Source organism: Prunus persica, chromosome G2, assembly GCF_000346465.2.
Source record: "Prunus persica cultivar Lovell chromosome G2, Prunus_persica_NCBIv2, whole genome shotgun sequence".
NCBI classification, from domain to species: Eukaryota; Viridiplantae; Streptophyta; class Magnoliopsida; order Rosales; family Rosaceae; genus Prunus; species Prunus persica.
Genome location: NC_034010.1, coordinates 25,340,744 through 25,353,444, shown reverse-complemented (window position 1 = coordinate 25,353,444; position 12,701 = coordinate 25,340,744). Strand labels below are relative to the sequence as shown.

The window sequence follows — 12,701 nt, the reverse complement described above, 5'->3', positions numbered from 1 at the left end:
TGCACCTCACAAATGCTTCTTCTAAAGCATTGCATGTAATTCCTTCGTCTATAAAATATCTTTTCTGAAGTCTGATTTCATTACTCTCTCCACTGGAAACTTCAGGCACTTCCCCAAAACGAAGCCCTGTGATCAAACAGAAATCCTGACGAGTGAACTGAGCAACGTCACACCCTAATAAGAAACTCAGTCCATCCAAGTCTTTCACACCCTGCCCCGCTACTCTACGCAACACAACCCCATGCACAATCTGTCCGCTAAACTGAATCTTATCTATATTCAGAAGATGGCCAAAGCATGATGTCTTGAATTGTTCTAATTGTTCCGCACTCAACTTCGCTCGAATTGCAGCTAGAGATGAATTTGCATGTGAGCAGTTGTTCACCCGTGACGAATATACCTCTGCCTCTGGCCATACCAGCTCCACGTTGGATCCCATTTCCTCAAATACAATGTGAAATAACGTGAACATATATACTACCACGTATTTGCACAATCACAACTAGTCAACCAGGCACATTACAACTTTTACAAAGTACATGAGCATAGGGATTACTCATCACAGGCTTTAACATCATCAAAGAAATATGACAATTTTTGTGCAAATACCTGTTAATGCAATGATTATGTGAATTACAAACAATTTCACGTGTTTTATTTATGGATCCATACTCGTGTGAGTGCAATGTAGGCAAGTTCTGCACTTCACACACATGACAATTATTGTCATCTCATACACAACCCAAAATAAATAAATAAGAAATATAGTGGAAGGAAGCAAAGCAAAGCATGTACTCTGCTATCTGCTTGCTAAGCAATTGCCACATCCTTCTTTCTTTCTACCTTTTTCTTCAGTCACCCACAATCGTCATAGATCAACCTTCATTTCAAATGCTTTGCACTTTTATTCATGAGTTTATTATTATCTGTTCTCATTTCTCATAGGCAAATTTAGTAACAAATGAAATAATATTTATTTCACAAAATATATAAATTCTAGTGCCAGAGAGGTACTCTTCACTCTGCACTGCTTCAAATGTGGAAGGTTTTGAGATGTTATTGACATGTGATTGACTTTATTTTCATTCGTTTTTTAACATATACCCAAGCAAAAATTAACATGCAATTGAAGCACAAATAAGAGATGCCAAATCCAACAACATTGATGGTACAAATTGGGGAAAACCATTACTCTAACCCTAAACTCAAATTCCTTACATTACTCATCAAATGCTTTGCAGTTCTATTCATGAGTTTATTATTATCTGTTCAAATGTTTCTCAGGCAAATTTAGTAACAAAGGAAATCATATTTACTTCATAAAAAATATATATATATATTCTAGCGCCTCTTCTTAATCTGCACTATGCACTGCTTCAAATGTGGAAGGTTTTGAGGGCCTCCTCCAATTCAACACCATTATCTTATTCATATCATTATTGACATGTTATTCACTTGTTATTGACTTGATTTTCATTCTTTTTTTAACATATACCTAAGCAAAAATTAACATGCAACTGAAGCACAACGAAGAGATGCCAAATCCAACAAAATTTATGGTACAAATTGGGGAAAACCATTACTCTAACCCTAAACTCAAATTCCATAAATTACTCACCAAATGCTGGTTATTGCAAGGTGTCTGTGTGGGGTCTTTCTGTTTCTTTGCTCCACAAATGGAACCTACCACTTCCAACGAATACAGCTTCTCCCCTTCCCCTTCCACTGCTTCGCCTCTTCACTGATTTGGAATCCACACCTTTGCCCCTTCTACTCCAAATAAATACTTTCTCGGGGTCTGGAGAACGGAGTGGCGAATCGTTGCCTTCAACTGTCGTTAGCCGTTGCCTTCATTGGGTATCTCAGACCTCTGTGTTTTAGAGAGATGAGTTCTTTCTGTTCAAACTTCGAACTTGCCTCTTCTTCTTCTTTTTCGAACGTGTTTCCCTCTTCTTCTTCTTTTTGGACGTGCTGGATATTCAATTCGGGTTTGGGTTCCTTACCTACCCAATTGTGAAACTTTAACTCAATTCTCCCCAGCCCTTGAATTAATCTGATGGCTATAAAGTGAACCCCTTATAACTTACCCCTTATAACTTTCCACTCATTATAGTCTTGGCGCTTTGCGCTCCACAACAGAGTCCTAGAAAGCGATTCTGTATATCCCCAAAAAGCCCTCCGAGTCTCTTCAAATTTTCAGTTCCTACCCTCAATGCTCCGCTGCTCATCCGACACTACTTCTCTCCCCCTAGTTTCCTTGTCTCTCACTCTCCCAGCAACCAGGAATTGGTGGAGCCGGTGACGCCAGACTACGACGAGGAGAGAGTCGGGCAATGTTGACGGGTCATGGCGATTTAACTTCGAAGGTTTCCAGGTGTCCTCAAAGAGCACAGGGAGAAAAGACTTCCCCGTGGCCTCCATGACTGCCTGGGGAGTTTTAGGTAATTTCGCATCTTCACCTTCATTGTTAAAGGAATGATATATTTGTTGTGATGGTCTTTGTTTTTTCTTTTTTGTGGTCTCAACTCAAATGCCAATATTCTGTTGCGTGCTTTGGTCTCCCAGAATTTTTCGTGTTTTGTTAGCTCACTTTTTGTTTTGTTTTGTTTTTGTTAATGAATTAAACAAGTTGGATTCATTTTGGTGGTGAGATTTTAATTTTTCTTTTTCTTACATATGAATATATTTGCGATTCCAAAGGGTGTGGAGGATACAATTTGCCATATTAAAAATGTAATCGAAAAGCTTAAAGTGGAGGTGAATTAAAAACATTTGTGGGAGAGTCCTGGTGAATTAGAAACATTTTGTTTATAGTTTATGGGTTTTTAATGTGCTCTGTGTTATGCAGTGTCTTTAGTTTTCTTAATGGAAGGGACCCTGTAGGATTGTTGGGTTCCTTACTTGTGCTGCCCCCTGTATTGAATGATCTCCAGGATTGACTGTCAGAGTGTAAGTTCACTTGCAACTTTTTTTTTTTTTTTTTCCGTATCATCGAGTTGACTTTGACGATCTGATAAATATCTCATTTTCTGGTTGTGGTTGGAGTATGAGTATTTACTGTATTAGTTTATAGTTTCATCGTCTGTGTAAAGGGTGAAACAGGGTTTCATATTTTCATCCTCTATGTGAAGGGTGAAAGGGACAAAGGGAATATATGCAAATGTTAATTATTCTTTATGCAATTAGCATATGAGGAGCTTCAACAGGTACCATGTTAATTGTTCTGCTTGATGGCCTCAGGCCAGGAAGATAATGTGCCCGAGTACTGCCAACAACAGGTAGAAATGCTCGAGGGCTTTACCGAAATAGATGCCTTAGCGGAGGGTGGTTTTATTCCTGGAATGCCAAAGGATTTATATTGCATCATGTTCTCTGTCTCTGTAAACAATATCAGTACACTCAAATCACTTTTAAACTGATAGATAACAACTTATGTTGCAGGAAGAGCAGGAAAAGTTGGCAAAAAGTGAGACACGTGCCATCAGAATATCAAATATGGTTCTTTTTGCAGCTAAAGTTCATGCATCTCTCAGAAGTGGTTCTTTAGCCATCATCACATCCATGTTGGAGTCATTGCTCGATCTTTTGTCTGGCTTCATCCTGTGGTTTACTGCATTCTCCATGCAAACCCCTAACCCATATGAGTACCCTATTGAGAAGAAACGTACGCACCCCTTGGTATGTCTCTGTACCATTCTTGATGGTAATTATAGCCACTGGTTCAAATTGCATATGATGCTGATGCATGCAACTGGAATCTGCTTATAATGTTTTCTATGTTTACACAGTTATGTTGCCTTCAAAGTCACAAATCACGACCTTTCTTTATCTTAATGCTCTTGTGGGGATATACATTACTGATATATGATATCACAGGTTTACTCCCCTATCATGGTTGCTATACGTTCAGTTGTGCAGCTTGAATAGTTGTATCCAATCTCAACTGTTAATGGGCTTGGGGTTCACCCATACGTGGAGCCGTTCACTGTTGAGATTGGATATCGTTTCTATTTTCGTTTCTCTTTTGGGAATGAAGATGGAAGGTATCCATATCATTTGCTTTGGTTGTACTCTTTTCCTTGTTGGACAGCCCTACAAATTGTTCGTACAAGTTGGTTAGTTATCTATTTCTTCTTAATCTACATTGAACATATTCTAACTAAGCACTGAGAGGAAAGTTCTAACCATTTATTTTTCTTCATTCATGCTGCTTCATGTTAAATGTTGTGTTTTGTTCTTTGTATGCTTGACCAGCCTTAGTTGCTTCCCTGGATTTTTTATTGGCATATCTCGACCATTTTTCTTTCTTTGATGGGCATTTTCTGTGGTTTCTTTTTTCTATGTTTTTCGTTTTCTGCAAGTTAAGCTATATTTTAAGGAGAAATCTGTTCATTTTATCTGGTTGTGGATAGTGGTGCCCTTTGGAACTTGAATTGTATGTGATGAATTATTGTCATGTGTTAGGAGTAGATCATACATACGAAAGTGTGCGTAGATCATATAGCGAACAAGTGAGTCTCACGAGCGAAACCCGATTAAGCGAGTGCGGAGAGGCTAGTACAAGATAAAATTCAGAAATCATATGCCCATTCCATTCCATCAGCTTGTCTACCACTAGTATGCATTGCTACAGACAATGAGCCAAAAACTCATATATATATATATACATATATATATATGGGTCACGATCCGGGGACACACATTTTGACACAAAATATGACTCATTTTATTATACCTTTAGATTTCAGCACTTTTGGCGGGTAGATGAATGGAGTCTTAACCTTATAAAGAATAAAAATAAAATTGTTAGTTATCCTTGTGTCTTTTAAGGGAAACTAAATTTTCTTTCCGAAAGCATTCTCTCTCCATCTCTGCATTCTCATTCTCTTCCTCTTCATTTGAAACTCAAACTTAAAACTATCTACCCAAAAAAAAATAAAAATAAAAATCAAACTGGAAACATAATGAAAGCAGACAGACTTTGATCAGGAGTGTGCGTAAAGCTTTTTATGGCTCGTATCATTTTTCTTAGAATCTGAAGATATGGAGCATAAATAAGTTTCAGCTTTTTTATGGCATGTTTAGGTTTTTACCTCTTCACGTTGCAGGGGGTTGAGTCTTGTATTTTATGAAAGAAAGAAAGTGGGAATCGGGCTTGGGGTAGGTTTAGGCAAGGCAGTGAGAACTGCTTGTTTTCTTCCTTTTCTTTGTTCCCTCCAGCAATTATATAGTTGGAAAAATTGTTATATACGTGACAAAATATTCTGTGCAATGTTTATGAAAATGCCATTTGGAGGATTTGGTCTTTCTGGATACACATGTGGAATACCCTTTGATGATTTTAAAATCCTTTGTATAATATATTTATTTGATTGTCTGTTTTGCATCTTCAGCCACTGAAGGGATTGTCTGAAGAGATTGTTGAGACTGCAGAGACGGAGTCAGGATTCACTATGTTTCCAATGCCCATGGGCTTGAAAGGGAGATTCGTTTGTAACCCAGCACTGAATTTCCTGAACTGCGGTTTTCCAAGGTAAAAATTAAAATGGATTTGGAATGTTATTCTTTGAGGCTGTTTGTCCTTGAAGATTATAATATATTTTGATGGTAAATTGATGTTTTTTTTTTTTTTTTGGGTCAGCCTGGAAAAAGATGGTTGAGTTGAGACAGCAAATTTCCGGCAGAGAAACAGTTCAAGAAGTTGAGCTGGTGCAGGGAAGAGGACACCCTGGCCAGAAGAGTTGGATACTTAGATTGAGAGGAATTGAAACAGTGGACGAGGTGAGCTTATTGAGAGCTAGCTTTTGTTTTCTGCTGTTTATGTAATAATTCACTTGTTTCGAATTTCATTTTTTGTTAGTTATGTTCATGCATACAAGATATGGTGATAGCCTAATTGGGCCTGCATTCTCCTTGTTCTGTTTATTTAGAAAAGAAATGGGGGTAGCCTAATTTGGGTTAAAAATATATATTGACATGATTAGTATGTTGGATAATAGAGCTTCACGATTAAACTTTCCTAGGAAAATTTGTGTCCTCGAGAACATTGAAAACTCTTTTGTGTTAATGTGTGTATAACCATGGATTATTCAAATTCGTTCAGGCTGGGCAGCTTATTGGCTTCAACCTTTGCTTGTGAGGGAAGAGTTGGAGGAAGGCCGAATTCTTTAGTCGGGATGATAGTAATTCTTAAGGTTTGTGTTGGTAATGTGTTTTAAAAAGAGAAATGGCTTTGTGCATGAGCATGAGCATGTGTGTGATCCTTACGTCTAATTTCATTTGTATCCCTGAGATCCGCTAGATAAACATTGGTATCATAATATCATGTCCATGGGCTTCAAGGGGAGATTAAAACTTTCTCTGTGGTTAATAAAATCTCGTTCATTTTATCATTTAGAAAAAGCGTCATGTTATTTTATCTTGCCATGCATCAATGAAGAAGAAGCGAAATATTGAATGACTTTAATAGATTCATCAGTACAGCCAAAGCTTTTCAATCTTGACCAATTATTCAGTTACGTTGCATGTATGATGTATTTCATAATCTCGTAAAATTCTGATTCCATGGCCGAAGAGTGTTCCTATATGATTTATTGCCTTTGCTAAATACCACCAGTTCATTTTCTAGTGTGCTTTAGTGCTATTAACACGGTTTTGCAGAAAACTGATTTCTGTCTTTAATATCTCGTGTAAACAGGGCTTGTTTGCTATTGTGGATCCTATCTAAGACTTCCCAAGATATATCATTGCTATAACAATTACTGTAAGCAAGGGTGCCAACAACGGATAACAGGTTCATACTAAAACCCGACGTAAAGTCGTTTTGCTTGGTCCAAAGGAAAATTTAAAATAAGCTTTTTATGCTAAGAAGAATATATGCATTATCTCAATTCCAAATGAGTATGATGTTACACGAACACGCTACTAGAAGCCTTGAGAAAAGCTCAATCAGCCAAATGGACTGCATGTCCGGTGATTAAAGAAAAACGTAAACAAATTAAAACAAATTAAATAAATTAAATGGGTTATCTCACTGACTAGTTTAAACAAAATATTACCATTCTTGCAGTGCACGCCCAAGGTGCTACGCGTCCTCTAAAGCTTCCACAAATCTAAAGCTTGCACCAACTTCCATGTTGGCAAACCAAACCAAATAGCATCTTGCTGAAATTGTTCCAGACCAAATTCTTCCATTACAGCTTCAGTTTCAGGAGTCACATTACGTTCACGATTTTCTGTTCTCAGCTGCTGATATAGTTGATCATCTGCGTTATCAAAATGTGCGAGTCGTACAACATAATTTTCTCCTCGCCTTACCACAACATTCTCTCTATATCTTGGAAGTTTTTCTCTGAATCTATCGTTCAATCTCACATTATTTTCATGTGTATACGGGTATCTTTGTGTTTCCACGATAAGGAACAATGAGTGGAAAAGATAACTAACTAAGTCATTGTAATATTCAGAAAGCGCTCCCAAAACCGATCGATCATATACCACTTCAACATTTTTTTTTTTAACCTCAAACACACACAAGTTTCCACCGCTATTTTCATCAAAAAGGGCTGCACATAATAAACCCCTTATCACATTTTGTGACAATTCAATTGAACTCTGGACCTTATTCTCCAGCCTGCAAGCGCGGAAGTATTCCATAACCCTTTCACGGCCGCTTTCATTCACAAATCCAACGCACTCTTCTGATCTGGTTACGTAAGTCAATCCATAACGTTGAACATCACAAACATAAGGAACATCTTTTGCATCCCAAAACCCTCCGAGAGGTGTCTTCCATACGACACTAAGAAAAAGGGAAGAAAAAAAAGAACAAGGGCTAAACAGGAAACAAAACAAACCACAACACATTTAAATTGCTGTATACAATTTTAGAGAAAAAATAATAATGATAAAAGAATAAAAACATTTAATACGTGCATTATGCCTATTAAAGACGTCAGATGCGTGCATTGGGGTCTAAATAAAAAGAAAAGGAAAAAAAACAAAAAACAAAAGCCCTGTCCACGCCTATATAAGCAAGCACCCATCTTTTTAATCTCAGTAATTACAATCTCATCTCTACGCCAAGCCTAACCCTAAAATCCCCACATGGCGCTTGATAACAACTGCTCTGCAAAGGACGACGGCGGCGGGGGAAAGGACCTTTCCCCGCAAGAGAGGGTCGGCTATGACACCGATGAGTCGCTTTGGAATTCAATTTTGAAGTCAAGGGGTATGTATGTTTTTCTGGTTTATGTGGTAGAATTTCGTTCCGTACAATATCCTAGTTCTATTTGATTTGAAAATACTTTTAGAGGAAGATCGTTGCTCCATTAATTAAGCGTATTTCTCAACAAAATTTTTGTCTCTTTTATTTTTGGGAAGTAATTGAAGTTGGTCGAAACCTTTGCTAATTCATTAGATTAAGCTATAACTGATTTTGTTTTGATTGTTTGTACACATATCCAACAGGTTAATTAGAACCAAAGGCTTTTTCTGTAAACTATTGGGCTTTGTATTTTTTGGAAAAAAGAAACTGCTGTTTTTGTTTTACTTTTGTTGGTGTAATTAGAGGATGTATATATTATCCCAAATTTTTGAATCACTTTCATCTTTTTCAGTCAAGTTATTTTGGTGCGTGCATGATGAATACCCGATATTTAATAATATAGTTATTTGTTAATAGGATCAATGTCATTCTTCCAACTTCTTTGACGTTATCACCCATTCTTTTCCTTTTTACTTTTGTATTTAACAATGTAATTGCATGTAAACAGAAAACAAGTCTAAACCACCAATGACTGCAGAGCAAAGGAGGTTTGAAGATCTTATGACTTATTTTGTTAACAACGTGTCACCGAATGTTGACTTTTTGAAGGCCCCGGACCCTCCTATACCCGCCGGTATGTTTTTTATTTATGATACAAGCCATAGTATAAACTACAAGGTGGAGGTGGGTGTCTCACACACACTACCGAGTTATCCTGTGGCTTTGAACTTGAGACAACTAGTCTGCAAATTAAGGATTTTTTCCACTAGGCAAAACCTTGTTGGCCTATTGATTCTAGAGATGAAAAGAAGTAAAAAAAAAAAAAAAGATAGCCCTCCCACCTCCCTCCTCCTTCCTCTTTCCTAATCCTATTGGTATGCTTTTGATTATACATAATATATGTAAAAAAAATATCCATACTGCATATACATATATTTCACCATGCATATATTTTTTTTTCTCTCTTCCTATTATATAATATCTATGTATTCGTTGTACGACATAATATCTATGTATACGTTATAATTCTATGTCATGTGCTCACAATACTTATTTTTGGGATTTATCTTCTTCATTAACCAAAAAAATTAAAAAATTAAGTAATTATTTTTATTGCTTTTGTTGTATATAACAATGGGTCGACAAATTGCACACAGGTGAATGTAGGTATTGTTTAAAGGTGGATGATCACATTACACAACTGTGCCCCTACAAGTATGATGTCCCAAAGAATGCAATTCTTGGCAAGGGCTGTTCGGTTCAGTGTGTTGTCTGCGGATGTAGGTTTAGAGACTCATGTTGTGCCAAATGCGGCCATACCCGTGGACGTGCAATCCTCATGGATTGTAGAATCTGTGGGAAGTCATATGACCACTGGCCTGATATGTGCCCGCAACGCGATTTGAATTCTTCTTTTACGTGCGACCCTTATACTGGTTATATTTCTTTCTAGACTTGTACTCCGAAAGAGTAGAGAATAGAGAATGAATTGTACTCTAGAGTTAAGCAAAAGAGAAAGGAGTGCTTTTTTATGTTGTTTGCCAAAAATGGGGCATGTTTTTGTTTAGCCATGCATCCTATCATTTAGATGCCTACAACTTGTATTGTTTTTATCGCAAATGAATTGCAATTTGCAGTGTCATTGTCTATTATATTCTTATGCTTGAAGATGTGGGAATCCAATCCATCCATTTAGAAAATGTCTCAAGTAAAAGGTGGTTTTTATCTCAATACATTTTGTTCTTCTCTTATGGGGTTAGTGTACTTTATTTTAATTTAAAGACTTGCTAAACAATAAACTAGGCATGAATGACCAGGGTTTGAAGAATAAGGATGGAGTTGGAAATACATTCAAAGATATTATCGCAGTGCCTGGCCAAGTGATGCTTCTACAACCTCTGGAAGTAGTTGAAATAAAAGTTATATACTAAAATCGAAGTACATATTTAAAACTTCCAACTTTCAGAACAAGTTGTCATATGAGTTTGAAACTTATGCCACTCAGCAGTTTATACAAACTTCTTGATGATGATGTTGTTGGTAATTTTACGTAGCTAATCCAGAATCAGGAGTTATATAATCCTATATCGATCATACCACAAAATATTTTTTCTGGAGCTGATGGGGTATGCTTTGCTTGCATGCCCAAGTGGTATAACTTTCGTATATTATCTTCATTTTTGGGGTATCGCTTTCATGACTAGCCGTGCTTATCAATATTCTTTTTCCTAATAATGATCTGTAATCGGATAAATAACGGCCATTTTGGAATCTCCAAGGACGAGATGACAATGGTGTTATGTGTGTGTGTGTGAGAGAGAGAAAGAGAGAGAGAGATGTCGCGGGTTATAACTTACGTCTGAGCGAGAGAGAGAGAGAGGGGTTGGAAGACGGCCGTGTTAGACTTTATATCAATTATGGTACTTTATAATTTACATATCCTTTTATTTTGCATGATTTTGGTAGAAATTTAAAATTTAAAATACTAAATAATTATATATAAAAAAGGAACGCCTAGGCAACAACAACCCATTTTCTTGGGAAACTCTAGCCTCCTTTCTCCCAAAAAACACTCTTAGAGCCTTTTCCACTTTGAGGGGGGAGGAAGCCATTATTCTTCCCTCCTCTCCCCTCTTCTCTTCCTCTCTTCCTCCTTTCAACTCTTCCCCCATTTTCAGAGACAAAGGGTTTTCCCTATTTGTCTTAGTTTTGTTATAATTTTCATCTAACCATTATAGGCGGCTGCGGCTCAGCATCGGATCTTCACCTGCATTTCGGCGTCGGATCTCTACCACCATTTTTTTTGCAATTTATTTATGTTTGGAATAAGTTGCAAAGACTCTTTATGTTCTCTGTGTAGTTTTCACCTCTACTTTGTGAGAGCTTTTCATCTCTCCTTGGTGAGAGTTTTATTTGTATTGTTATGGCTTGGTTTTTTCAAGCTTTATCTTTTTTTTATTATTCTAAGTTTGCAATCTTAGTTGGGATGTCTATGCCAGAGTTTCTTCGATCTTGGCTGATCATTAGTGGAGACATACCTGATTTTCTTAATTTTGATATTAGACCGCTCCGTTATTGTAATAGCTCTTTTGTGGCTAGTTTGTATTGGCCCTTTGTGACTAGTGACTTTTTTGACTGAACTTTGAATGCAACTATAGAATTTCTCAAAAAAAAAAAGGCAACAACAACCCATTTTTCCAAATACAATGACCATACTCTGTGATCCATAATATTTCCCAGCCAATGATCTCAACATCAAGAAGCAAAAGATTCTAAACCGTAAATTCTGACAATAATAGCTATCATAAATAGGCATGCATGTTTGAACAACAGATATGCAAAATCTCTAGAACGCTTGCATTTATCTGTATAGCATTGGAAGGGAAGTTTAAGACTAATGAAATCACCTAATATGATAATCGAAGTATTATTGGTCATAGCATGACCCGCGGACCAAATTGGAGGACTTCGAGCAATCAAGTTGGTCACTGGAGCAGCTTGAACTCCACGTCTATTCAAGAGGCATCTGAAGTATTGTAGCCGAGGCAGTGCAGTTAAATTACCATTTCGCGCAGATGTTGCCTCCCTCCTGCTCCACAAACGCTCTACAGGGAAAACAAAATGGCGTTCAGTCTCAAGCTGAAGAGTACCCAGAAAACGCACAGTACCAAGTACTTGCTTATATACATATCACACCTGGGAGATTGACTCTAAATCAACTTAATTCACTACTTACCTGCCGCAGCAGCAGCTCGAGGCCAAATAGTTTGCTGAACATCTGATGTATCAGCTGTCTCACCCCACATGCATACTTCTCCTCCAAGAACAAGCTTTTGCTGAGAAACATCGTTAATTCCTTCAAGTGGTTCAGCATTATAAGTATCTATAAGCAAACACCCATCTTTTTAATCTCATCTCTACGCCAAGCCCTTAACCCTAAAATCCCTCCCAATCTCTTTCCCACATGGTGGTTGATAACAACTGCTCTGCAAAGGACCTTCTCCTTTGCTCGCCAAATGTGGCTGGCCAATCGGTGGTGCTCGATAAGGACGGCGGCGGAGGAAAGGATCTTTCCCCGCAAGAGAGGGTTGGCTATTCCACGGATAAGTCACTTTGGAATTCAATTTTGAAGTCAATGAGTACGTATGTTTTTTTGGTTTATGTGGTAGAATTTCGTTTCGTATAATATCCTAATTCTATTTTATTTGAAAATACTTTTAGAGGAAGATCGTTGGTCCATTTGGTTAATTGAGTGTATTTCTCAACAAATTTTTTGTCTCTTTTACTATTGGGCTTTGTGTGGTTTTGGAAAAAAGAAACTGTTGTTTTCGTTTTACTTTTGTTGATGTAATTAGAGGATGTATGTATTATCCCAAAATTTTGAAACAGTTTTATCTTTTCCAGTCAAGTTATTTTGTGTGTGCACAATGAATAC

At 37.2% G+C, this 12,701-nt stretch overlaps 3 protein-coding genes across 3 annotated transcripts; 2 read left to right on the top strand and 1 right to left on the bottom strand.

Annotated features, from left to right (window-relative positions):
* On the top strand, window positions 2,138-6,418 carry LOC109947191 (metal tolerance protein 11-like). The gene is made up of 5 exons (XM_020556882.1): window positions 2,138-3,278; window positions 3,442-3,678; window positions 5,394-5,533; window positions 5,642-5,781; window positions 6,104-6,418. Exons 1-4 carry the CDS (start codon window positions 3,231-3,233, stop codon window positions 5,658-5,660), a joined length of 444 nt encoding a protein of 147 aa, XP_020412471.1. The 5' UTR covers window positions 2,138-3,230; the 3' UTR covers window positions 5,661-5,781; window positions 6,104-6,418.
* Window positions 7,811-9,924, top strand: LOC18785765. Its single transcript, XM_007218431.2, has 3 exons — window positions 7,811-8,230; window positions 8,775-8,900; window positions 9,424-9,924. The coding sequence occupies exons 1-3, from the start codon at window positions 8,107-8,109 to the stop codon at window positions 9,717-9,719; spliced, it is 546 nt and encodes a 181-aa protein (XP_007218493.1). The 5' UTR covers window positions 7,811-8,106; the 3' UTR covers window positions 9,720-9,924.
* Window positions 11,459-12,409, bottom strand: LOC18784678 (beta-hexosaminidase 1). The gene is made up of 2 exons (XM_020556883.1): window positions 12,003-12,409; window positions 11,459-11,871 (listed from the first exon to the last, which is right to left on the bottom strand). Exons 1-2 carry the CDS (start codon window positions 12,070-12,072, stop codon window positions 11,522-11,524), a joined length of 420 nt encoding a protein of 139 aa, XP_020412472.1. The 5' UTR covers window positions 12,073-12,409; the 3' UTR covers window positions 11,459-11,521.